The sequence below is a fragment of the Ranitomeya variabilis genome, chromosome 3 (genome assembly GCF_051348905.1).
Source record: "Ranitomeya variabilis isolate aRanVar5 chromosome 3, aRanVar5.hap1, whole genome shotgun sequence".
Classification (NCBI taxonomy): Eukaryota; Metazoa; Chordata; class Amphibia; order Anura; family Dendrobatidae; genus Ranitomeya; species Ranitomeya variabilis.
Genome location: NC_135234.1, coordinates 776,953,684 through 776,979,477, shown reverse-complemented (window position 1 = coordinate 776,979,477; position 25,794 = coordinate 776,953,684). Strand labels below are relative to the sequence as shown.

Here is a 25,794-nt window from a genome sequence, read left to right as displayed (position 1 = left end):
AATAACGCAAAGGTCGTCTTCCTGTTTCCAGTCCACAGAAAGCAAGCCAGGCCCAGACCCCATGGCAATGCGATGTCACCGCACCCCACTTCATTGATGGAATCATGAAGTCCCAGCAGATGTCCTACAATATAGTGACAGAGAAGATTCCACCATCTCTCCAGTCCTCGGTAGACAAGCACATTTCTGATGAAGAACAGGTGACAGTGACTCAGTGGCCAAGTGTCTCCAGACAAGTGGACACCTATGAGGAGTACTGAGGACACAAGTTGTCACTACTCTCCATCCAGCATCCAGACTCTAGAGGAGCTCGTTCTGGAGAATGGACAGAGATGAATGTTGTAATTCCAAGCCTAGAAGACTTGGTGCCGTCCTTATAAATCGAGGTCATACAAAATACTAGATGTTGCCATTTTTTATGTGGGGTGTACTCATTTTTGCATCAACCAATTTGAACTGAAGATTTGGTAATGAAAGTTTTATTAGTAACTTTACTTTCACATTATGGGTTAAACTTCCTTTAGGAAACTCAATCTTGTCAAAATGTTGGACATTGTTCTTGTGTTCAGTAAGATATTGATTACAATCTTACTATTCAAAGGGGGTGTACTCATTTATGCTGAGCACAGAAAATCCATTCCTGTAAAGTCTGGATGTAAGTTCTGCAGTACCTTCCCTGAGGACACGTTGTATCTTGGTCGTGTTCACATTACTGGTGGGGAGGTCAGCCTCAGCTTGTGCTGGTGAGAAGACGGGCAGCGTTATGGTCCTTACTGCTCGGACTGTGGGATCGGCAGATGAATGTATACTTATAACTAATATTATTTTCTGTCTCATTGCTTCTTGTTTTCAGATCTCACCCGATCTTTGATGGATAGAGAAAGTACAACATTGATTAGTATTGTACAGAATCAGCAAATACTGTCATCATTACAGGAAGAGTGTGGACAGCTACGAGGTGAGGAGCCGCTGAGATACAACGTGATCGATTGATCAAAACGATCCCAGAAATAGGGATTAAATATCTGGTTGTGATGTCATCATGTACGATCCCAATGATTTCATGCCTGCGGCTGTATGACATTTTATTATATGGGAAACATGGTGCCTGTGTTATCTGTAGGTCTGTATAGTGGTTGGTGACTCCAGCTTAGCTGCACTGTCTGCTAGAGTCGGTAAGAGTTGGAAATCTTCCTCCCATCTCATCAGAAGCTTCAGTTTGCAGGTTTCTAGAGGTTTCCACTTTTAGAGATTCGATTCTTATGATCAGCTTCTTGCTAAATAAAAGCATTAAGTGAAGAAAAGGCCATGATACACTGGAAGAAAGTCAATATGTGAAAGAAGGTGTAATAGAAAATATATACAGACAGGCATTGCAGGTGTAGAATCACAGGATGGTAGGAAAAGCTGGACCTAACAGGCAGAGAACAGAAGACACAAATGTCAGGAGGAGCCAGGTCATTGTAAGAAGGTGGTGCTGTTATGGACAGTAAGGAACACGCTGTCACTTTAAGAGGCCGCATTCCCTTGTCTGGCGTGATGGAATGTTCTGCTTCTCCCCTGCAATAATCGTTGGAATGAACTAGTCTGGCAGAGTGCAGGTGTGGATCTGGAGCAGCGTGTGTGAGCTGAGGCTGGTGCAGAGAGGGCTTTTTGTGCTGATAGCTGAAAGAGAGAACTGTGTCCTGACATAGCTGCAAGAGAGCCACGAAGATACAGAGAAAGGAATTTACAGTTTCCAGGAGCATCCCTAGGATCCAGAAGCAAGGAGAAGACCATGTTTCACAGAGCTGACAGAAAGCCGTGCACACCACCATATTAGACTTCTGGGGGCCCCCTGGGACTGGAGCTGATTCTCCAACATCACCGTGAGTCTGTTCCTGTTTGGTGCACCTGTTAGGGCCTAGTGTAGGCTTCAGTAGTCAGTACACAGGAGCCGTGTGGCCTGCTTAGTAAAGGCCAGGGAGGTTATACGTAGAGCAGCATCATCACTTGTTTATTGTTTACATTTGCTTGTTAGACATATTTTGAGTCTGTAATAGTTGGAGCACTGTGCTATTTTACGGAAAATATAAAGTTTATTACTCTTGTAAATTGTCTTTTGCCGTTGTATACCCCTGTTTGCATCTTCCTCATCCACTTCATTCCTTGCCTTCCAATAAATCTACCCTTTGTTGTTTGCACCTCATCTTGTGTATAGTAGTCTTCCTGCACTGTGGTGGTCCTCCGGCCATCGCTTCATCATGACAGGCCGAGAACAGCAGATGCACCTCTCAGGAGGCACTAGATCGGGGCAGGAAGGGAACAAAAGACACAACTGTCAGGAGGTGCTAGGACAGGGCAGGCCAAGAACAGCAGACACTCCTGTCAGGAGGCACTAGATCGGGGCAGGCAGAGAACAAAAGACCCAACTGTCAGGAGGTGCTAGGATAGGGTAGGCCAAGAACAGCAGACACTCCTGTCAGGAGGCACTAGACCGGGGCAGGCAGAGAACAGAAGACAAACCTGGCAGTAAGTGCTGTACCTTGTCACTGACTTGAGGCAGCTAAAGTGCAAAATGAAAAGAAAGTTACAAGAGTCGGCATCAGGGGCCGTGGGACAGGGTTGCCTCTGCATGTTAAACAATGAACATGATATTAGAAGACGTTTAATATTCTAGAAACTATAGTGTAAGGCAGTGCTGTGATCAATGGCGCATGAATTACTCCAGGTGGGGCCATTTATTCATTTAATAATTATTATTATTATTATTATTATTATTTTTAACCTGCGTCTTTGGTTAACAATTTGTTGGCTACCAGATGTAATCCAAGGAAGGCGCCAACAGACACTGGTTATTTCCCCAGGAGCATCACAAATGGGAAAAAAACATAACATGGTTTACAAGAAACATTAATATCTGCATGTATCAGGTGACAAGGTGCCAAATATCATGGAATTATCTGCAGTGTGAACTGTCACATGACGTGTAGATTATTTTATGCAGCGAGTGAATGGACGTTCATACCTTTTCATTTACTTTCCTGCTACACAGAGGACATCTGGATAATTATCTGCTCCAGGGGTTCAGGATACATTTAGGATACATATAGAAATTGTAAATGAATTTGATTGGTTTATAATGAATCGCTCATCTCTACCTCTGTGCCATCGCTTGGACTGTGGGATCGGACGCTCTGTTTTTATAACTGTCTTGTCGATTCCTCTTTTCAGATCAAATGAGATCTCTGCTCCGGAGGGAAAATTCAATCTCGAACACCATTAGAAATCATCGGTATTTACTGAGCTCCTTAAAGGAAGAGCACTATAAACTACGAGGTGAGGACGTGACGGCTTTTGACCTACAGCCAGAAAGACAAAAACCATCCCAGAAATAGTGATTACACATCCGGCAGTGGCGTCATCATGTACAATAATGGTTCCATACCTGTGGCTGTGTGACCTTTTTGTGTACTGATCCTATAGCTGTACTGCGCCTATGTAATCTGTAGGTCTGGGCAGTGATCAGTGACTCCAGCTCAGCTGCAGTCAGCGATAGTCAGAGATCTGCCTCCAGGCTCCTCGTAGGCACCTGATGCTGCTCTCCTATGATTTAGATTGCAGCTCTTCTATAACAGGAACAATCAGTGACTCCAGCTCAGCTGCAGATATGTGCAATGGTCTGAAATTCACAGGTGACAGCTGGGGGCTGATATTATCAGGCTGGGAAGTTACCTGGTTATTGGACCCTTCCCAACCTAAAAATACCAGCCCACAGCCACCCCAGAATTGACGCAACACATTAGATGTGACAATTCCAGCGCTTTACTCGGCTATTCACGATTGCCCCAGTGCAGCAGCAATCAGCGTTATAATTTTTGGGGTTGATGTCAGCTGTGTAATGTCTGGTAGCATCAAGCCCAGGGGTCAGTAATGGAGAGGCGTCTGTGAATAGCAGTACAGTACAGCTTTTCACAGGCGCCGGTGAGTGAGAACAACTCTCATCAGAGCCGCTTGCTCAATGCTTCACTAAGCTAGAGCCGGCGCCTGGGAAAAGCTGTACTGTACTGCTATTCACAGACGCCGAAGACATCGAGGAATGTGGGTTATGCTGGAAACATTTTTTTAAATAAATTAGCAAACAAGGGGGTTCTTTATTCAAATAAAGTATGTTTTTCTGTGTTTTTTTTTCTCTTACTGAGTTAGTAATGGGGGTTTGTGATAAATGCCTCTCCATTACTGACCCCTGGGCTTGATGCCAGCTGACATTACACAGCTGACATTAAGCACAAAAAACATTACCCAGGTTGCCACTGCACCAGGTCAATCGGGAATATCCGGACAATTGTAATGTGACAATTCTTGGGTGGCTGCGGGCTGGTAGTTTTAGGCTGGCATGGTGCCAATGTCCATGGACCTCTTCAGTCTGATAATATCAGCCCCCAGCTGTCTGCTTTATCTTGGCTGGTTATTGACCCCATGTTATTTTTTATTATTGTTAATTTATTTCCCAGCAGTGACCTGGGAGTTAGGGATGCATCCAGATTTCTTCCCCATGATGTTCTCATTACATCTCAGAACTGTTTCCTTCCATTTTCTGCCACCCAGATATAATGTGAGGGTATGCCAGAAAAATGATTGAGTTTCCTATTGGCTTGAGTTGAGCCAGTGTGAGGGTCCGACCTTCTCGATTGAGGAACATCAGCCTTTAGATGGGGGGAGGAACCTCAATAATGAGAGTAAAACCTCTAGAAGGGGAAGGATCCCCTAGAAAGAAGAGGAGCATCTACAAAGGGAAAGATGCTCAATAAGGGAAAGGAACTTCCATAAAAAGCATAACTTGAATAAGAAGAGGAACCTCTGCAAGGGGAAGGAGCCCCTAGAAAGAGGATGAGCATTTACAAAGGAGAGGATCCTCAATAAGGGGAGGAACCTTTATAAGGGGGTGAACTTAAAAATGAAGGGAACCTCTGTAAGGGGAAGGAGCACCTAGAAAGAGGAGGGTGATTTACAAGGAAAGGATCCTCAATAAGGGGATTAGCTTACAAAAAAGGAGAGACTTCGATAAGGAGGGGAACATCTGCAAAGGGAAAGAGCACCTAGAAAGAGGAGCATTTACAAATGGGAGGATCCTCAATAAAGGGAGGAACCTCAATAATGGGGTGGATCTTCAATAAGGGGGAAGACCCTCAAAATGGGGAGTGGCCTCAATAAAGGGAGGAGCCTGGGTGATTGTATCAAATAAGGTCTTGCTTGGTCGATATAACCTTCTATCTAGTGTGATAGATGGATACATGAACCCATAATGTGGTAATATAATTTTTCAGGAAGGAATCTGGGTGTCAGTGGAATAATATGATTTTCTTCTCCTTTTTCTAGGTTTCATGGTCATGTTCAGTATTATTTTTGTAATTGTTGGTCTCGCAATAATAAGGAAATACTATCGCCAATTCTACAACCAAATACAACATTTTTGGTATTGGAGCAAAAACCAGTGATCCTAAAAGACTCTACTGAAAATGAAGACCTGAAGAATAAAATCCCCGACCAGAGGAGGAGGGGGATTCTCAGAAGTCCGATGCTGATGTGAGAAGGGGGTTGCTGAGACGCCAACCCCCTGGTGATATTCCTGATATCGATGTGATATTGGTCACCACAAGACTTATGGTAGCAGGGGCATTATTCCGGGGCACTCAGCATTTTCACAGAATTTTCAGAACATTTTTTATTTTTCAACTTATATAAATAAAGACACTTAAAAATGTCAGATGTGTTGCGTCTGCTCAGTATCCACTTCAGGAGAAACCGGGGGCTTTCTGGTGAAGGAGGAATCATAAATTCAATATATTCAACAAAAAGCAACTTCTTTTCAGCCGACCTGATGGGAGTGACAGTGAGCGGCATCGCTCGCACAAAGGTGGATCCTTCTCCCCAAATCAACTTCTTATTAAGAAGAATAAAAACACAAACTTCATACGCAGCAAACATCGATCTCCATCACATTCACGTAAGGAGCGTACGGCCGCCCCGGATCGGCCTTGCGGTTGTACTTCATTTCTCGTGCTGAGACAGACGTGCAATGCAGGAGACAGACTTTTGTGCCGTTTCGGGGATCCGTCCCCCTCGTTGATCCTTCGCAATGTTTCCTTGGTGAAGCCTAAATATCCAACATCACGTAACTCCCTAAAACTAACATAAAATTACATAAAATGTACAGATGATCACTGCAGAATAAGAAATGACTGGACATTACACATCTAGTTCTGTTTGTTTCTACATGACTCAGATACGCGGACGCAGACGATTCGTAGCAGGAACTCTAGATCTTTCTCAACAATTACCATCATCTGATTGTTATGGTTGGAAAAAAATGCGCATGTAGACATTTCCTTAAAGTGGAAATAAGGAAAGTAAAATAAGCCTACCCTTTTGTGGATCTGAGGGATCACTCAGGGAGAAGGCAGCAGGCGGGGAATAGAGAGGCAGGCAGGAGAGCTGTAAGTGTAGTGTCCACCCCCTGTGACTCATTAGCATACAATTAACATATAATTTCAACTATGAATTTCCCTAAAACAGCAAAATGGATTTCTATAATCAATGTCAGAAATTAATCAGCATTAGAGTGCCTCCACATACATGTCATCAGTTTGGGGAATACAATCCTAATGGTTCTCTTTAATCTTCTCTCTTATCACTCTCCCTATAAATTAAACACATCCTGTTTTCCTCACGCACGGATCTTCTTCACCGCTGTGCTGTCACACACTATGTGTACAGTTTCTTCTTGGCTTTCTCTTCCTATGTTTAAAGCTAATCTCTGAGCTTTGACATGATCTCACTATCCAGATTCATACCAAAATGGCTGCTGCATTTCATGCTTTTGCTTTTATACAGCCTGTGATAATCCCTTGTTTCTCATTGTTTTTCAGTTCATTTTATGGTGAAGTGAATAGTGTCAATAAAAAAAAAATTACAATTCATGTTGCAAAAAAGAAGCCTGATACGACTGTGTGGTGATGGAAAAAAAAAAGTTATGGCCCTTGGAAAAAGGGGGAAAAAAACCAAAAGTGAAAAAACATTTAAATGTCAGGAAGGGGTTAACTATATGATTTAAGAGATTGAGGGTATGGAGCCTTCACTTCCCTTCCCAGTTATAGGCAGCATAGAATAATCCGGGGCTTGTCCAGGCTCAGGCGTTATGTACCGTCAGCAGACACCTCAGTATAGCAGAGCGATCAGGATGAGTCCGGAGAGGAAGAGCCGACAGCCGGAGCCGGAGTCCAGAAATGTTCCTGAAGAAAGAACATAAAGATCAAGACCTCAGGATTGGTTTCTATTTTATACAGAGGTGCAGCTGGGAGGGCACAGGGGCTTTTGCCCCAGATGACAAATTCTGACAGTGTAAAATTTTGCCATCTAGGTCGGTGTTGTAGGTTCCTATGCAGAGCTCAGCAGTGGAGTTTCTCAGCAGCTGATGTGCTCTGCATATGCAACAACAGAGAAATCAAAGCTGATGGGAGAGAGTGCAGCAGCCAGTAACAAATTCATCTCGTCTGCTGCACTCTGCGTAGTGAACAACTGAGATGACAAAGGCTGCAGTGTGTTTTCCCACAGACCCTCACAATAAAACTCCACTAACACTATGATTAGAGATGAGCGAGCACTAAAATGATCGGGTGCTCGGACAGAGCAATTCCTAATATTCATATGCTCATTTCGAGTATCGAGAATAATGGGAGTCAGTGGGAAAGCCAAGCTTTCTTCCATCAGACCCTACAAAAGTGCAGTGAAATGTTCAAATTAGGGAGCACACTGGTTTGATCAGCCAGGTATTGCCCATCTTTAAAAACGTTTCCCTTCTTTTAAAAAATACCCAGTCATCAACCCCTGGACGCTGAGCTGGTGTCATGAAATTGGTCCTGGCCTTTGACAGTGTACCCATGCCTCTGATGTGTGTCCTCCTCACCTCTCTTCCTTGGTTGGCTAATGAGGCAGTTTCCCCCCTACTGCTAACATTGTCTGATGGGAATTTTTCCACAATGGCCTTCTTGTGTAGCACCATTTTAGAAGACCTCTCCACCTCAGGAAGGAGAGATGCCAAGTTCTCCTTGTAGCATGGGTCTAGCAGAGACTAAAGGTACCTTCACACTAAACGACATCGCTAGCGATCCGTGACGTTGCAGCATCCTCACTAGCGATATCGTTTCGTTTGACACGCAGCAGCGATCAGGATCCTGCTGTGATGTCGCTGGTCGCTGAATAAAGTCCAGAACTTTATTTGGTCGTCCGATCGCCGTGTATCGTTGTGTTTGAAAGCAAAAGCAACGATACCAGCGATGTTTTACACTGGTAACCAGGGTAAACATCGGGTTACCAAGCGCAGGGCCACGCTTAGTAACCCGATGTTTACCCTGGTTACCAGCGTAAAATGTAAAAAAAACAAACAGTACATGCTCACCTGCGCGTCCCCCAGCGTCTGCTTCCTGACACTGACTGAGCGCCGGCCCTAAACTGAAAGTGAAAGCACAGTGGTGACGTCACCGCTCTGCTGTTAGGGCCGGAGCTCAGTCAGTGTCAGGAAGCAGACGCTGGGGGATGCGCAGGTGAGCATGTACTGTTTGTTTTTTTTACTTTTACGCTGGTAACCAGGGTAAACATCGGGTTACTAAGCGCGGCTCTGCGCTTAGCAACCCGATGTTTACCCTGGTTACCCGGGGACCTCGGCATCGTTGGTCGCTGGAGAGCGGTCTGTGTGACAGCTCCCCAGCGATCAAACAGCGACGCTGCAGCGATCGGCATCGTTGTCGCTATCGCTGCAGCATCGCTTCGTGTGAAGGTACCTTAAGATAAATATAGTGTGACGGTCACAGGAAAGGCATTGGTATATAAAGTCGGCCATATGTGCCAAGCTCCCTACAGCCAACACTTCCCTGTCTCCACTATCATGACCACTTTTCGTCTCCTCCTCCTCCTTTTCCTCCTCATTCTCCTCCCCAGCCCATTCACATAGGAGAGATGGGATGAAGGTTGTGTGGGTTCTAGCCTCTGTTGTGCTAGCCAACAGCTCTTGTTTCTCATAATCATTCATATCAGTCTCCACCTACTCATTGTTAGCCAGTCCACGCTGAGCAGGTGAGATAAGGCTGGGCTGGCTACAATCTCTCTGTCTCTTCCTCCATCTCCACCTGGTCCACATGCATAGCTTCACGATTAATTATGAGCAGCGACTGTTTAAGTATGTACAGAAGCGGGATCGTTGCGCTCAGTATGGTGTCATCACCACTCACTATCTTTGTGCTGTCCTCAAAGTCTTGGAGCACTGCACAAATGTCAGACATCCATGCCCACTGTGCAGTTGTTATGTGCAGAGGCTAACCAGAACACCAATGGGTGTGTTGGAGCTGTTACTCAACCACTGGCTTATGCTGCTCATTATGTATTGCCATCATTTGCAGTGTGGAGTTCCAGGCTGTGAGCATATCACACATCAGTCGGTGAGCTGGCACTTGCATGCATTGCTGCAGCACTGCCCGAGTGGTGGCATCTGTGGATGATTTTTGGAAATGGGTACAGACGCAGTGTATGTTGACCAGGAGCTCTGGCAAATCTGGTTAGGTTTTAAGAAACCGCTGAACTACCAAGTTGAGTGCTTGAGCCAAGCATGGTACATGTATGAGCTTGCCGAGCTTTACAGCCACCACCAGATTACCACCATTATCACACATGCCCATGCCTGGTTTGAGGTTAAGCTGTAAAAGCCACAGATCTGTCTAGTCTAGCCCCCAGAGAAACAGAGAGGACCCAGATGGACAGGAAAGCAGACAAAGAGGTACGCTACTGCTGGGACATTGTATGTATGTGACGGAGGGTCATGGTGGGCTGAGGCAGCCACCATTGATAGCCACGACTACAGCCCTGGCCCCTCTCACACATCACTAAACAGCATCTCCTCCTGCTCTGTCTGTGTCTGGTGTACAGTGGGACGAGCATGGTGTCAAGGGTCTTATATAGACCTCATGACGCTATGCGGCCGGCCACAGTAATGCACAATCAAGATGGCTACAGCATTACAGTGGCTGGCAGGCAATCTCCGCATGTTTATTGGCTGTCTAAAAAGCGCCAAGCATGCGGGGCGGGGACTCAAGCTTGCAAAAAACAGTCACTGAGTTATGAGCATCCTGAGCACATTGATGCTCAAACGGGTAGTGCGCAGTGATGAGCACGCTCACTCATCAGTACTTAGAAGAGCTGTTAGTGTGATGATTCAGCTTCATCACCACCGTCAACTCTAGAAGACCCTGATTCATTACGCTGTGCACACACGGCCTGAACAAGCGCTCTTTCTCTTCAATACCAACTGTCACAGAGGTGTGCAATAGCGTCAGTGTGCCCAACCGTGCGCGCCTGTCCTTTATATTCCCTGATGATGTCAGATGGCCAGCCAATCACAGTAATGCCACAACCAAGATGGCTACGGCATTAGAGTGAAGAGCAGGCAATCCCCGCATGCTTATTGGCTGCGTAACAGGCACCAAAGATGCAGGGAGGGGATTCAAGTTTTACATCGAGCACCGGCCATTGCTCGCCGAGTAACAAGCACCGTGAATCCGGAGTGATAACTTAGCACCAAGCACGTTCCCTCATCTATAATTAGTAGCATTTTTCTAACCCCAACTATTAGGATGAGGATAAGGTTAGTATTGGGACTAGGGCTGGTGCTAGGACTAAAGATAGGCTTATACTTAAAATCTTTCTGCTGAAGGCTACATGGCTATGGCATCTTAATACATGTAATGCTCTTACACAGTTTTATGCCTATGTATATCTGCAGCAAAAACAGGTCTCTGGCAAAACACTGAAATGATGTGAACAAATAGTAAATACCTGTGTGGTCAGCCACTGTGTTAGAATGTAATGGAGCTCCTGCCTCCCGCCCCGATGCACGTGTTTCACCCTGCTTTATCAGAGGGCGTGACTAGGCAGGGGGCATAAGGGTTTAAATACCTAGCTGTCCCAATGAAAATTCTGAGAGCCGATAATGTCACTAGATGCTAGGTGTAACGGCGCATACGCTAGCTGCATATTGAAAATAAGATTCCCGAGCTCCGACCATGTGTGTTGTGATGCAATATCCCCGCCTTAATAGGAGCAGAGAGGCGTGACTGCCACATTAAGATCACCTACTTCGAAATCTCTATGCTCCACCATTCATTATACCATAATTATTGTTAAAGTGACCCAAGTGCATTTAACTCGCAGGGAAATGAATCGGCAAGTGTGGGATCTCTCTATATAGGAAGACATAGATTATAAAATCCATCACTATGTACATCATCATGACGTTATTAAGGCAGGTAGTGAGCAACACAGATTTTCCATAATTCTACTACAATATAAGATAGTATTTAAAAGTGAATAATGAATTTAAAATAATAAAGTTCGGACAAGTGTGAATTGATTTGTGTAAATATCCTATATTTGGAGAAAAATAGTCATACAAAAATAAAAGGGAATAAGATGAATGTGTGCGGTGACATGAAACTGCATTAATATAAGTGAAATAACAAACTCAGGGGAATCATATATTAAGAGGGAAGATATATATATACTGTATATCTCCACTATATTACAATATTAATTGTGAACGATGGAAAACATAATAGATATTAAAAAAATTGAAAACGGGGACAAATGCAAATTTGTGTTTGTGCGAATATGATAAGCCTCATGCTCTGGGGACAATGGTGATCAATGTTTAATAAAAAAAAATATGTATATAAGGTGTATGTAACATAAGTGAAATGTGGTGAAATCAGTGACAGTGACAAAGGTAAATAAGGATGAATAAACCTAAGTGTAATGTGACTAAGATTAATGTGAAGAGAGGAACCACAAAAATCCATGAAATATCAAATCATATTTGTAATGAGCGTATTAAAATACAAGATATCACTAAGAAATAATTCACTTCCATTAATAATAATATTCCCGCCACAAAAACCTCCCTTCCCCATTCATTTATACATAAACGGAGCAATCCGTGTCTATTGAGATAACCAACCCCACTCGTTAGAGAACCTTGTCCCTGGGTCGTGTCCTGCACAAGAAAACATGATCAAAAACTAACTCCTAATTTAAATAAACCAAAGAAACTGTTAAGAAGTTGTCCTATTATCCTCTATCTCTTCAGTAAAGGTCAGAGATATTTAGAGTTGGTTTCCTCTGGTATCACAATCTTCGAAGAAGACCAAGAAGTACAGTGTTTTGTGGACTGTGAACAGTTCTGTGATCTCTAAGGGTATGTGCACACGTCCGGATTTCTTGCAGAAATTTCCTGAAGAAAACCGGAAATTTTCTGCAAGAAATCCACATTTTTTTGCGTTTTTTTTCCGTTTTTTTAGCATTTTGCAAGCGTAATTAGCTTGCAGAATGCTAAAGTTTTCCAAGCGATCTGTAGCATCGCTTGGAAAACTGACTGACAGGTTGGTCACAGTTGTCAAACATAGCGTTTGACAACTGTGACCAACTTTTTGCTATAGATGCGGCTTATGCAGCATCTATAGTAAAAGATAGAATGTTTAAAAATAATAAAAAAAATAAAAAATGGTTATACTCACCTGCAGACCTCACCGGCGTCCGTTCCTATAGATGCCGGTGTGGTTCAGGACCTGTGATGACGTCGCGGCTTGTGATTGGTCGCGTGAGTCACATGAGCGGTCACGCGACCAATCACAAGACAGTGACGTCATCACAGGTCCTGAACCACACCATCTATAGGAACCGAAGAGAGAGCATGCACCGGAGAGGCGGGAACACTTCGGGGGCCATCAGAGGGTGAGTATATCACTATTTTTTATTTTATTTTTTTTTTTTTTTACCAATTATATGGTGCCCAGTCCGTGGAGGAGAGTCTCCTCTCCTCCACCCTGGGTACCAACCGCACATAATCTGCTTACTTCCCGCATGGTGTGCACAGCCCCGTGCGGGAAGTAAGCAGATCAATGCATTCCTAGGTGTGCGGAATCCCCGCAATTCCGCATTTTAATGAACATGTTGCTTTTTTTTCCGCTATGCGATTTTTTCGCGGAAAAAATCGCAACATTTGCACAAAGAATGCAGAATACACTGTAAATAATAGGAGGCATATGTAAGCATTTTTTTCGCGTTTTTATCACGTTTTTATAGCGAAAAAAAACGAAAAAAACGCGAAAAATCCTGAACGTGTGCACATGGCCTAAAACTGAACAAAAGCTTTTAAGAATGTTGTAGGCTTCCATTTGTGAGATAATACAGTGTTACATGGTCTACAAACATTTCTGTGATCTCTAAAACTGCCAAAAATCTTTTAAAAATGTTGTAGGGTTCCACTTCTCGGCCATTCAGCATTACGTGGTCTGTGAACATTTTTGTGATCTCTAAAACAGAGAAAAGCTTTTACAAATGTTGTAGGGTTCCATTTCTCATCTGTACAGTGTTCCGTGGTCTGTGATCATTTCTGTGATCTAAAAAAACAGGATAAAAGCTTTTAATAATTTTGTATGGTTCCATTTCTCACTAATACAATGTTTTGAGCTCTGTGAATATTTATGTGATCTCTAAAACTGAGCAAAAGCTTTTACAAATTCTATAGGGTCCCATTTCCCAGGCATACGGTGTTACTTTTTCTGTAAACATATCTGTGATCTATAAAACTAAGGAAAAATTTTAAAATTTTTATAGGGTTTAATTTCTCAAATATACAGTGTTTATGTTGGCTGTGAACATTTCTGTGATCTCTAAAACTGGGCAAAAGCTTTTAAAAATTCTATAGGATCCAATTTCTCAGGTATACAGTGTTATGTGGTATTTGAACATTTCTATGATCTCTAAAACTGAAGAAAAGCTTTTAAACATTATGTGGAGTTATGTTCCTCAGCTGCACAGTGCTATGTGGTCTGTGAACATTTCTGTGATGTCTAAATCTACTAAAAAACCTTTTAAAAAGGTTGTAGGCTTCCATTTCACAGGCACAAAGGTCACATGGTCTGAAAACATTTATGTGATGTTAAAAACTGAGCAAAAGCTTTTAAAAATTGTGTAGGGCTCTTTTTCTCAAGCATACAGTGTTATGTTGGCCGAGAACATTTCTGTGAACTTTAAAACTAAATAAAAGCTTTTAAAAATTTTATAGGGTCCATTTCTCAGACAACAAGTGTTACATGGTCTGTGAACCAGATCTGTGATCTCTAAAACTGACAAAAATGTTTTTTAAAAATTGTAGGCTTCTATTTCTACAGGTTACCTGAAAAGCCAACAAAAATTAAACTACCCAGAAAAAAACTCGTAAAACATAAATCATCTTGATTAAGTAAGGTATAAAAAACATACAATTAACAACCAAGTTTAACCCCTTCATGCCGCGGCCCTTTTTCGTTTTTGTGTTTTCGTTTTTCGCTCCCCTCTTTCCCAGAGCCATAACCTTTTTTATTTTCCGTCATTATGGCCGTATGAGGGCTTATTTTTTGCGGGACGAGTTGTACTTTTGAACGACATCATTGGTTTTACCATGTCTGGTACTAGAAAACGGGAAAAAAATTCCAAGTGCGGTGAAATTGCAAAAAAAGTGCAATCCCACACTGTTTTTTTGTTTGGCTTTTTTGCTAGGTTCACTAAATGCTAAAACTAACCTGCCATTATGATTATCTAGGTGATTACGAGTTCATAGACACCAAACATGACAAGGTTATTTTTTATCCAAGTGGTGAAAAAAAATTCCAAACTTTTGCTTAAAAAAAAAAAGTGACATTTTGCCAAACCAGTAGCGTCTTCAATTTTCGTGATCTGGGGTTGGGTGAGGGCTTATTTTTTGCGTGCCGAGCTGATGTTTTTGTTGATACCATTTCGGCGCAGATGCGTTCTTTTGATCGCCCGTTATTGCATTTTAACGCAATGTCGCGGCGACCAAAAAAAGTAATTCTGGCGTTTCCGATTTTTTTCTCACTACGCTGTTTAGTGATCAGGTTAATGCTTTTTTTTAATTGATAGATCGGGCGATTCTGAATGCGGCGATACCAAATATGTGTAGGTTTGGTTTTTTTTTTTATTGTTTTATTTAGGATGGGGCGAAAGGGGGGTGATTTAAACTTTTATATTTTTAATATTTTTTTCACATTTTTAAAAACTTTTTTTTTTTCACTTTTGCCATGGTTCAATAGCCTCCAAGGGAGGCTAGAAGCAGGCACAGCCCGATCGGCTCTGCTACATAACAGCGATCATCAGATCGCTGCTATGCAGCAGAAATGCAGGTGTGCTGTGAGCGCCGACCACAGGGGGGCGCTCACAGCCACCGGCAATCAGTAACCATAGAGGTCTCAAGGACCTCTATGGTTACCTTCCTGATGCATCGCCGACCCCCGATCATGTGACGGGGGTCGGCGATGACGTCATTTCGGCCGGATGCGGTAGTTAAATGCCGCTGTCTGCATTTGACAGCAGCATTTAACAGGTTAATAGCGGCGGGTGAATAGCGATTTCACCCGCCGCTATTGCGCGCACATGTCAGCTGTACAAAACAGCTGACATGTCGCGACTTTGATGTGCGCTCACCGCCGGAGGCCGCATCAAAGCAGGGGACCCGACATGCGCAGTACATGTACGGCGCATGTCGCGAAAGGGTTAAAGGGGATTATTTCTACAGAGACAGGAGTGGTAATCAGTCGTATAACATATTTATCGGACTATAAGACGAACCGGACAATAAGACGCACCCCAAATTTTCAGAAGAAAAATAGGGAAAAAAATTAATGTGCCAAATGGGGGTCCACCTTACAGTCTGAATACAGCTTACCGGGGGGGATCAGCAGCACTGGTGGAGCGTGGTCACAGTAAGTGTAGCGCCCCCACTGCCGCAGGGCCGAGGGGTACCCGGTACCGGGCCTCTGAGTCTCTGTTCTGGGGTTGTCACGGTGGCTAGACCCGGTCCGTGACCCTGCTGAGGGGCGTACAATGATAGGTGTGCGGGATGGTGGTGATGTTGTAGTGGTGCGGTGCAGGTTGCAGTAAATAACGAGGACACCAGGTTGCAGTCTCTTTACCTCTTTACTGAAGGCTTCAGGATCCTCAGTCCAGAATACGGTTAACCGGGCTGCGCAAGTCCGGCCGGTCCGATGGCACCTCCAGAGCTCCCCTTGCAGGTGGAAATCTGTGCCTACCTTCTAGCGCTTGTGTGTTGTGGTCCTCCCCTGCTGTGCTTACGGGATAGTCCTCACAACTGTTGTGTCTGTTTCTCGTGTTCCCTCACAACTCGATTCTGATGTTCTTCCATGTCCCCCAGATCTTATGGTTAGGACGCACCCGTATGGCGGGGAGGCTCGGAGCTCTTCCGGGACTCTAGCGTCGCCCCACTCCTGTTGTTACCCCCCTTGTGTCTTCCTAGGTCAATTGGGTGAGACAGCCCGCCTATAACTGGCTGTCCTGCCGTAGGTTTGAAGTTTGGCCTGGAGCTCTATACTTCCTCGGCGTTCCGGCCACCGGTTATGCGCCTCAGTAGGATGTTGCCTCGTCTTACAGCACGACTCCTACTGGTGTTACTCCTTGTTGCGTTGATCTCGTTTCTCACTCAGCACAATATACCTCGCTTCTTATCCCTTCTTCGGGTACCGCCGCTATATCGTGCAGGCGCGGTCCCATAACGTTCTCTCTGGTTGCTAGGCCTCTGTCAGGATCCCACCCCTGACAGGGACCCCTGTTGTGAATTTGGATTCTGGGCTCCCCCGGTGGCTACTGGTGGAATTGAACTTGTGACATCATCTTCCCTGTTCACCTGTTCTGATTAGATCTGGGTGTCGCTATATAACCTGGCTTCTCTGTTAGATGCTTGCCGGTCAACAATGTTATCAGAAGCCTCTCTGTGCTTGTTCCTGCTCCCAGACATCTACTAGATAAGTTGGACATTCGTCCATGTTTTGTTTTTGTATTTTGGTTCCAGTTCACAGCTGCAGTTTCGTTACTGTGTCTGGAAAGCTCTTGTTGATCAGGAATTGCCACTCTGGTATTATGAGTTAATGCCAGAGTCCTAAAGTAATTTCTGGATGTGTTTTGTTAGGGTTTTCTACTGACCATGAAAGTATGCTTTCTGTCTTCTGCTATCTAGAAAGCGGACCTCAAATTTGCTAAAACTATTTTCCTGCTGCGTTTGTTGTTTCATCTCATATCACCGCCAATATATGTGGGGGGCTTCTGTCTCCTTTTTTTTGGGCATTTCTCTAGAGGTGAGTCAGGTCTTATATTTCCCTCTGCTAGCATTATTTAGTTCTCCGGCCGGCGCTGGGCATATAGGGATAAAAAGTAGGACATGCTACCTGGCTACTTCTAGATGATGCGGTAGGTTTAGTTCATGGTCAGTATAGTTACATCTTCCAAGAGCTTGTTCCTATAGAGGCTTATGCTAGTTCTCTGGCCATGGAGATCATGACAGTTTGACCGGCCCACTAAAGGGTTAAAATCCTTGGCTGAGAAAGGAGAGAAATAAGAAGTCTGCTGAGAGTTTTTTTTTTTTTTTTTTTTTCTGTGCTCTTAATTGGATCACTTGCCAGTCTGTCTATGCTGCAGTCTTTCTTTTTTTTCTCTCTCCTTATAATCTTTGAATGGCTTTGTGTTCACCTGTTAATAATGGATCTTCAGAGTGTAACTGCAGGTTTGAATAATCTCACCACGAAAGTACAAAATTTGCAAGATTTTATTATTCATGCTCCGGTATCTGAGCCGAGAATTCCTTTGCCGGAATTCTTCTCAGGGAATAGATCTAGCTTTCAGAATTTTAGAAATAATTGTAAGCTATTTTTGTCCCTGAAATCTCGTTCTGCTGGAGACCCGGCACAGCAGGTTGGGATTGTGATTTCCTTGCTCCGCGGCGACCCTCAAGACTGGGCTTTTGCATTGGCACCAGGGGATCCTGCGTTGCGCAATGTGGATGCGTTTTTTTTGGCCTTGGGCTTGCTGTATGAGGAACCTCATTTGGAACTTCAGGCAGAAAAAACTTTGATGTCCCTATCGCAGGGGCAAGATGAAGCTGAAATTTACTGCCAAAGATTCCGTAAATGGTCTGTGCTTACTCAGTGGAATGAGTGCGCCTTGGCGGCTACTTTCAGAGAGGGTCTCTCTGATGCCATTAAGGATGTTATGGTGGGGTTCCCTGTGCCTGCGGGTCTGAATGAGTCCATGACAATGGCCATTCAGATCGATAGGCGTCTGCGGGAGCGCAAACCAGTGCACCATCTGGCGGTGTCCACTGAGAAGACGCCAGAAAGCATGCAGTGTGATAGAATTCTGTCCAGAAGCGAGCGGCAGAATTTTAGACGGAAAAATGGGTTGTGTTTCTATTGTGGGGATTCTACTCATGTTATATCAGCATGCTCTAAACGTACTAAAAAGCTTGATAAATCTGTTTCCATTGGCACTTTACAGTCTAAATTTATTTTGTCTGTGACCCTGATTTGCTCTTTGTCATCTATTACTACTGACGCCTATATCGACTCTGGCGCCGCTTTGAGTCTTATGGATTGGTCCTTTGCCAATCGTTGTGGGTATGATTTAGAGCCTTTGGAAACTCTTATTCCTCTGAAGGGGATTGACTCCACCCCATTGGCTAATAATAAACCGCAATACTGGACACAAGTGACTATGTGTATTAATCCGGATCACCAGGAGACTATTCGTTTTCTGGTGCTGTATAATCTACATGATGATTTGGTGCTAGGATTGCCATGGCTGCAGTCTCACAACCCAGTCCTTGACTGGAGAGCTATGTCTGTGTTGAGCTGGGGATGTAAGGGGGCTCATGGGGACGTACCTTTGGTGTCCATTTCATCATCTATCCCCTCTGAAATCCCTGAGTTCCTGTCTGACTATCGTGACGTCTTTGAAGAACCCAAGATTGGTTCACTACCTCCGCACCGTGAGTGCGATTGTGCTATAGATTTAATTCCGGGTAGTAAATACCCAAAGGGTCGTTTATTTAATCTGTCTGTGCCTGAACATACTGCTATGCGAGAATATATAAAGGAGTCCTTGGAAAAGGGACATATTCGTCCATCGTCATCTCCCTTAGGAGCCGGTTTTTTCTTTGTGTCAAAAAAAGACGGCTCTTTGAGACCATGTATTGATTATCGGCTTTTGAATAAAATCACGGTTAAATATCAATACCCATTGCCGTTGCTGACTGATTTGTTTGCTCGCATAAAGGGGGCCAAGTGGTTCTCTAAGATTGATCTCCGTGGGGCGTATAATTTGGTGCGGATCAGGCAGGGGGATGAGTGGAAAACCGCATTTAATACGCCCGAGGGCCACTTTGAGTATTTGGTGATGCCTTTTGGTCTTTCTAATGCCCCTTCAGTCTTCCAGTCCTTTATGCATGATATTTTCCGCGATTTTTTGGATAAATTTATGATAGTGTATCTGGATGATATTCTGATTTTTTCGGATGACTGGGACTCTCATGTCCGGCAAGTTAAGAGGGTTTTTCAGGTTTTGCGGTCTAATTCTCTGTGTGTCAAGGGTTCTAAGTGCGTTTTTGGGGTTCAGAGAATTTCCTTTTTGGGATATATTTTTTCTACCTCTTCCATTGAGATGGATCCTGTCAAGGTTCAAGCTATTTGTGATTGGACGCAGCCCTCTTCTCTTAAAAGTCTTCAGAAATTTTTGGGCTTTGCCAACTTTTATCGTCGATTTATTTCTGGTTTTTCGGATGTCGTTAAGCCATTGACCGATTTGACTAGACAGGGTGCTGATGTTGCTAATTGGTCCCCTGATGCTGTGGAGGCCTTTCAGGAGCTTAAGCGCTGTTTTTCTTCTGCCCCTGTGTTGCGTCAGCCTGATGTGACTCTTCCTTTTCAGGTTGAGGTCGACGCTTCTGAGATCGGAGCTGGGGCAGTGTTGTCGCAGAAAAGTTCTGACTGCGCCGTGATGAGGCCTTGTGCCTTCTTTTCCCGTAAATTTTCGCCCGCTGAGCGGAATTATGATGTTGGGAATCGGGAGCTTTTGGCCATGAAGTGGGCGTTTGAGGAGTGGCGCCATTGGCTCGAGGGGGCCAGACATCAGGTGGTGGTATTGACTGACCACAAAAATTTGATTTATCTTGAGACCGCCAGGCGCCTGAATCCTAGACAGGCGCGCTGGTCATTATTTTTTTCTCGGTTTAATTTTGTGGTATCGTACCTACCAGGTTCTAAGAATGTTAAGGCGGATGCCCTTTCTAGGAGTTTTGAGCCTGATTCACCTGGCAACTCTGACCCCACAGGTATTCTTAAGGAGGGAGTTATCTTGTCAGCCGTTTCTCCAGACCTGCGGCGGGCCTTGCAGGAGTTTCAGGCGGATAGACCGGATCGTTGTCCGCCTGATAGGCTGTTTGTTCCTGATGATTGGACCAGTAAAGTCATCTCTGAGGTGCATTCTTCTGCGTTGGCAGGTCATCCTGGAATTTTTGGTACCAGGGATTTGGTGGCAAGATCCTTCTGGTGGCCTTCCCTGTCACGAGATGTGCGAGGCTTTGTGCAGTCTTGTGACGTTTGTGCTCGGGCCAAGCCTTGTTGTTCTCGGGCTAGTGGATTATTGTTGCCCTTGCCTATTCCTAAGAGGCCTTGGACACACATCTCGATGGATTTTATTTCAGATCTGCCTGTTTCTCAGAAGATGTCTGTCATCTGGGTGGTGTGTGACCGTTTTTCTAAGATGGTTCATTTGGTTCCCCTGCCCAAATTGCCTTCTTCTTCCGAGTTGGTGCCCCTGTTTTTTCAAAATGTTGTTCGTTTGCATGGTATTCCTGAGAATATCGTTTCTGACAGAGGAACCCAATTTGTGTCTAGATTTTGGCGGGCATTTTGTGCTAGGATGGGCATAGATTTGTCTTTTTCGTCTGCTTTTCACCCTCAGACTAATGGCCAGACCGAGCGGACTAATCAGACCCTGGAGACATATCTGAGGTGTTTTGTGTCTGCTGACCAGGATGATTGGGTTGCTTTTTTGCCATTGGCGGAGTTCGCCCTCAATAATCGGGCCAGCTCTGCCACCTTGGTTTCCCCGTTTTTCTGTAATTCGGGGTTCCATCCTCGATTTTCCTCCGGTCAGATGGAATCCTCGGATTGTCCTGGAGTGGATGCGGTGGTGGAGAGATTGCATCATATCTGGGGTCAGGTGATGGACAATTTAAAGTTGTCCCAGGAGAAGACTCAGCTTTTTGCCAACCGTCACCGTCGTGTTGGTCCTCGGCTTTGTGTTGGAGATTTGGTGTGGTTGTCTTCTCGTTTTGTCCCTATGAGGGTCTCATCTCCTAAGTTTAAGCCTCGGTTCATCGGTCCGTATAAAATATTGGAGATTCTTAACCCTGTTTCCTTCCGTTTGGACCTCCCTGCATCCTTTTCTATTCATAACGTTTTTCATCGGTCGTTATTGCGCAGGTATGAGGCACCGGTTGTGCCTTCCGTTGAGCCTCCTGCTCCGGTGTTGGTTGAGGGTGAGTTGGAGTACGTTGTGGAAAAAATCCTAGACTCCCGTGTTTCCAGACGGAGACTCCAGTATCTGGTCAAGTGGAAGGGATATGGCCAGGAGGATAATTCTTGGGTCACTGCATCTGATGTTCATGCCTCTGATCTGGTTCGTGCCTTTCATAGGGCCCATCCTGATCGCCCTGGTGGTTCTGGTGAGGGTTCGGTGCCCCCTCCTTGAGGGGGGGGTACTGTTGTGAATTTGGATTCTGGGCTCCCCCGGTGGCTACTGGTGGAATTGAACTTGTGACATCATCTTCCCTGTTCACCTGTTCTGATTAGATCTGGGTGTCGCTATATAACCTGGCTTCTCTGTTAGATGCTTGCCGGTCAACAATGTTATCAGAAGCCTCTCTGTGCTTGTTCCTGCTCCCAGACATCTACTAGATAAGTTGGACATTCGTCCATGTTTTGTTTTTGTATTTTGGTTCCAGTTCACAGCTGCAGTTTCGTTACTGTGTCTGGAAAGCTCTTGTTGATCAGGAATTGCCACTCTGGTATTATGAGTTAATGCCAGAGTCCTAAAGTAATTTCTGGATGTGTTTTGTTAGGGTTTTCTACTGACCATGAAAGTATGCTTTCTGTCTTCTGCTATCTAGAAAGCGGACCTCAAATTTGCTAAAACTATTTTCCTGCTGCGTTTGTTGTTTCATCTCATATCACCGCCAATATATGTGGGGGGCTTCTGTCTCCTTTTTTTTGGGCATTTCTCTAGAGGTGAGTCAGGTCTTATATTTCCCTCTGCTAGCATTATTTAGTTCTCCGGCCGGCGCTGGGCATATAGGGATAAAAAGTAGGACATGCTACCTGGCTACTTCTAGATGATGCGGTAGGTTTAGTTCATGGTCAGTACAGTTACATCTTCCAAGAGCTTGTTCCTATAGAGGCTTATGCTAGTTCTCTGGCCATGGAGATCATGACAGACCCCTCTGCGTCTCTCCCCGCAACACCCTCTGCCTCAGGGTGTTGCCTGTTCGATTCCCAGTCAGCTTCTCTCTAACTTCCTATCTAACCCCCAGTTTTACCAGATTGTGAGGAGTGGCCTAATACATAGCACCCTTAGCTCCCCCTGGAGGCCAGACTGTGAAGTGTATTGGTGTCTGTGATACCTGGTCAGGTGAACTCCTTCAGTGCCATCAGACGTACCATAGCCCCCCTTAGTGGCGGAGCTACAGTACTGCAACGACCAGGACTCTGGGGTGCTGCATAAGTGTTCGGTGGTCAGGTGATATGACTCCCATCCCAGGCTGGTGCAGCAGGTTCAGCATTGCTCTGTGGGGTGGGGGCTCTGCCGGCATTTTGTGAAAGCTCAGAGCCCCCACACATCCATTACTGTAGCCTCCAGGAAAATGGCCACTGTGAGCGGCGCATGCTCAGATTGAGATCTCAGCAAGAAGATCCCGTCCTGGAGGCTACCGCATTACAGTAATGGATGTGTGGGGGCTGCGGTGTAACAGGCCAGATTAAGCCCCCACCCAGAATATAGCTGGGGTTAAAGAGGCCTAGGCCAGATTATACCCCTCTGGGCCAGAATATACCCCAGCTGCTGTAGATCAGATTGTTCATGCTTTGAGAACCATTGAGTGATACACTTAATAATGGGGCCCCAGTCAGTGCACAGTCCTGTTAATCTGGCCTGTTACACTGAGCTTTCACAAAATGCTGGCGCAGCCCCCCGCACCACAGAGCACCGCCGAACCTGCCGCACCAGCCTGGGAAGGGAGTGTGATCACCACCGTGCAGTGTCGGACCACCGCAGAATAGTCCCACTCCTGCTGCCGCCAAACTACTTGGAAGTATATTCTTACTATAAGATGCACCCCCATTTTCCCCCAAAAATTTTGAGGAAATAAGTGTGTCTTATAGAATGAAAAATACGGTATACATTAAAAATAATTGCATGAGTTTACAGCGAAAAATATTAGATAGCAGATAGCCGAGGCAGGAAGATCCAACAATCTATGTCATAATATAGGAAATCAGGCACGCGACAGATGCTGGGGCGCCATCCACTGGCTATATGCAGAAGTGCAATCATAAGGTAAGGTGTATCCCATGTAAAGGTCCCTATATAACAATGACGTCAGTGCACCTCACATACCGGGTCATAAGTATTTATTTGCTAAACGATTATAGACAGTCTGTTTGATATCAATCTAGGAAAATGGTAAATACTGCGCACTGGTCAATGAATAACCCACATAATGAGAAGACAAAAAAGGGGTATAAATGATAGACACATAGACATCAATCAGTGCACCACACTCATGGGGGGAGAGCAGAACATATACAGAGCTAACAAGAGCTACGTGCAATACTCCACGAGGGGCTGCAGCTAACTTGGTTCAAAGGAACAAAGATCCGCATAAGAAAATGGGGATTACAATATCCTAGAACAACGAGCCGGAGTACAGACTGGAATGTTCACCACTCTTCCCTCTTACACGCGTTTCGCCATGTCGGCTTCCTCAGAGAGGGTTACTGGTCTTTGAGCATTTCTGTGATCCCGTAGAATGTAACCACAAGGACCGGGTCCTCTCCCCTCTGTACCGGTCTGTTGTTGTAAATGTATTTTCTGTTAACGATATCTACAACCCTGTATGTAACCTCTTCTCATGTACAGACCATGCAATTAATGGTGCTATATAAATAATAATAATAATCTCTAATACTGACAAAAAGCATTGACAAATGTTGCAGGGTTTTCTTTTTTCAGGCATGCAGTGCTATGTGGGCTGTGAACATTTCTATGATCTCTAAAACTGAGCAAAAGCTTTTTACAATTCTCCAGTGTTCCACTTCTCAGGCGTCCAGTGCTTCGTGTTACTACGGAAATAAGGACATAGAGACACATTCTTCATAAAGAATTATCTGTAAATTAATGTGGGTCACCCGTCACATCATTATGTCAGTAATTGCAGTAAGAATCATGCATATATGATATTATAGTTGATAACAATGGTTGTATTAACCCCTTAGTGACAGAGCTAATTTTGACCGTAATGTCCATGTCAAATGTTTGAATTCTGACCACTGTCACTTTATGAGGTTATATCTCTGCAACACTTCAATGGATCCCGGTGATTCTGAGATTATTTTTTCACGACTTAATTTACTTCATTACAGTTTTAAAATTTATTCGATTTGACTTGCGTTTATTTGTGAACATATTGGAAATTTGGCAAAAAATTTAAATATTTCGCAATTTTCAAGCTTTTAATTCTTATGCCCTTAAATCAGAGAGTTATGTGACACAAAATAGTTAGTAAATAACATCTCCCACTTGTCTACTTTGCATCAGCACAATTTTGGAAGCATAATTTTTTTTTCTTAGGAAGTTATAAGGGTTAAAATTTGACCAGTGATTTCTCATTTTTGCAACAAAATTTGCCAAACCATTTTTTTAGGGACCACCTCACATTTGAAGTCAGTTTGGGGGGTCTATATAACAGAAAATACCCAAGAGTGACACCATTCTAACAACTGCACCCCTCAAGGTGCTCAAAACCACATTCAAGAAGTTTATTAACCCTTCAGGTGCTTCACAGGAGCTAAAGCAATGTGGAAAGAAAAATTGAACATTTTACTTTTTTTCACGTTATTTTCACAAGGGTAACAAGAGAAAATGGTCTAAAAAATGTGTTGTGCGATTTCTCCTGAGTACGCCGATACCCCATATGTGGAGGAAAACTACAGTTTGGGCGCACGGCAGAGCTCGGAAGGAAGGAGCGACTTTTTAGAACACGGACTTTATTGGAATGGTCTGCGGTCATAATGTTGTGTTTGGAGAGACCTTGATGTGCCTAAACAGTGAATACCCCCCACAACCGACCCCATTTTGGAAACTACACCCCTCAAGGATGTTATCCAGGGGTACAGTGAGTATTTTAAACCCACAGGTACTACAGAGAATTGGATAACATTAGGTCATCATTTTGAAAATTTTCATTTTTTTTTATGAAAATGTTGTTTTAGTCCCAAACTTGTAAATTTCACAATGTGTAATAGGAGAAAATGGACCTCATAATTGGCAGGGCTAGGAAAGGAAAGAGAGCTATTTCCCTGGGATAGATTGTGAATGCCATGTCAAATTTGAAGAGCCCCTGACAGGTGAAAACAGCATTTACCCCCCACAAGTGACCCGATTTTGGAAACTAGACCCCTCAAGGAATTCATCTAGGGGTGTAGTGATTATTTTGGACCCATAGATGCTTCACACAATTTTAGAACATTGAGACATGGAAATATGAGTTTTTGCTGCAAACTTGTCAAGTACATAAGGGTTAATAGGTGAAAC

General features: G+C 44.2%; 1 protein-coding gene across 1 annotated transcript in view; it reads left to right on the top strand.

Moving 5' to 3' along the window:
* The window catches only part of LOC143817475 (uncharacterized), a 191,074-nt gene extending 185,312 nt beyond the window's left edge, over positions 1–5,762 (top strand). Inside the window, exons 7-9 of the mRNA XM_077298915.1 lie at positions 854–958; positions 3,214–3,318; positions 5,359–5,762. Of these exons, the coding sequence (XP_077155030.1) occupies positions 854–958; positions 3,214–3,318; positions 5,359–5,477 (329 nt within the window). The 3' untranslated portion in view covers positions 5,478–5,762. The remainder of the gene's footprint in view (positions 1–853; positions 959–3,213; positions 3,319–5,358) is intronic.
* Positions 5,763–25,794: the final 20,032 nt, after the last annotated feature.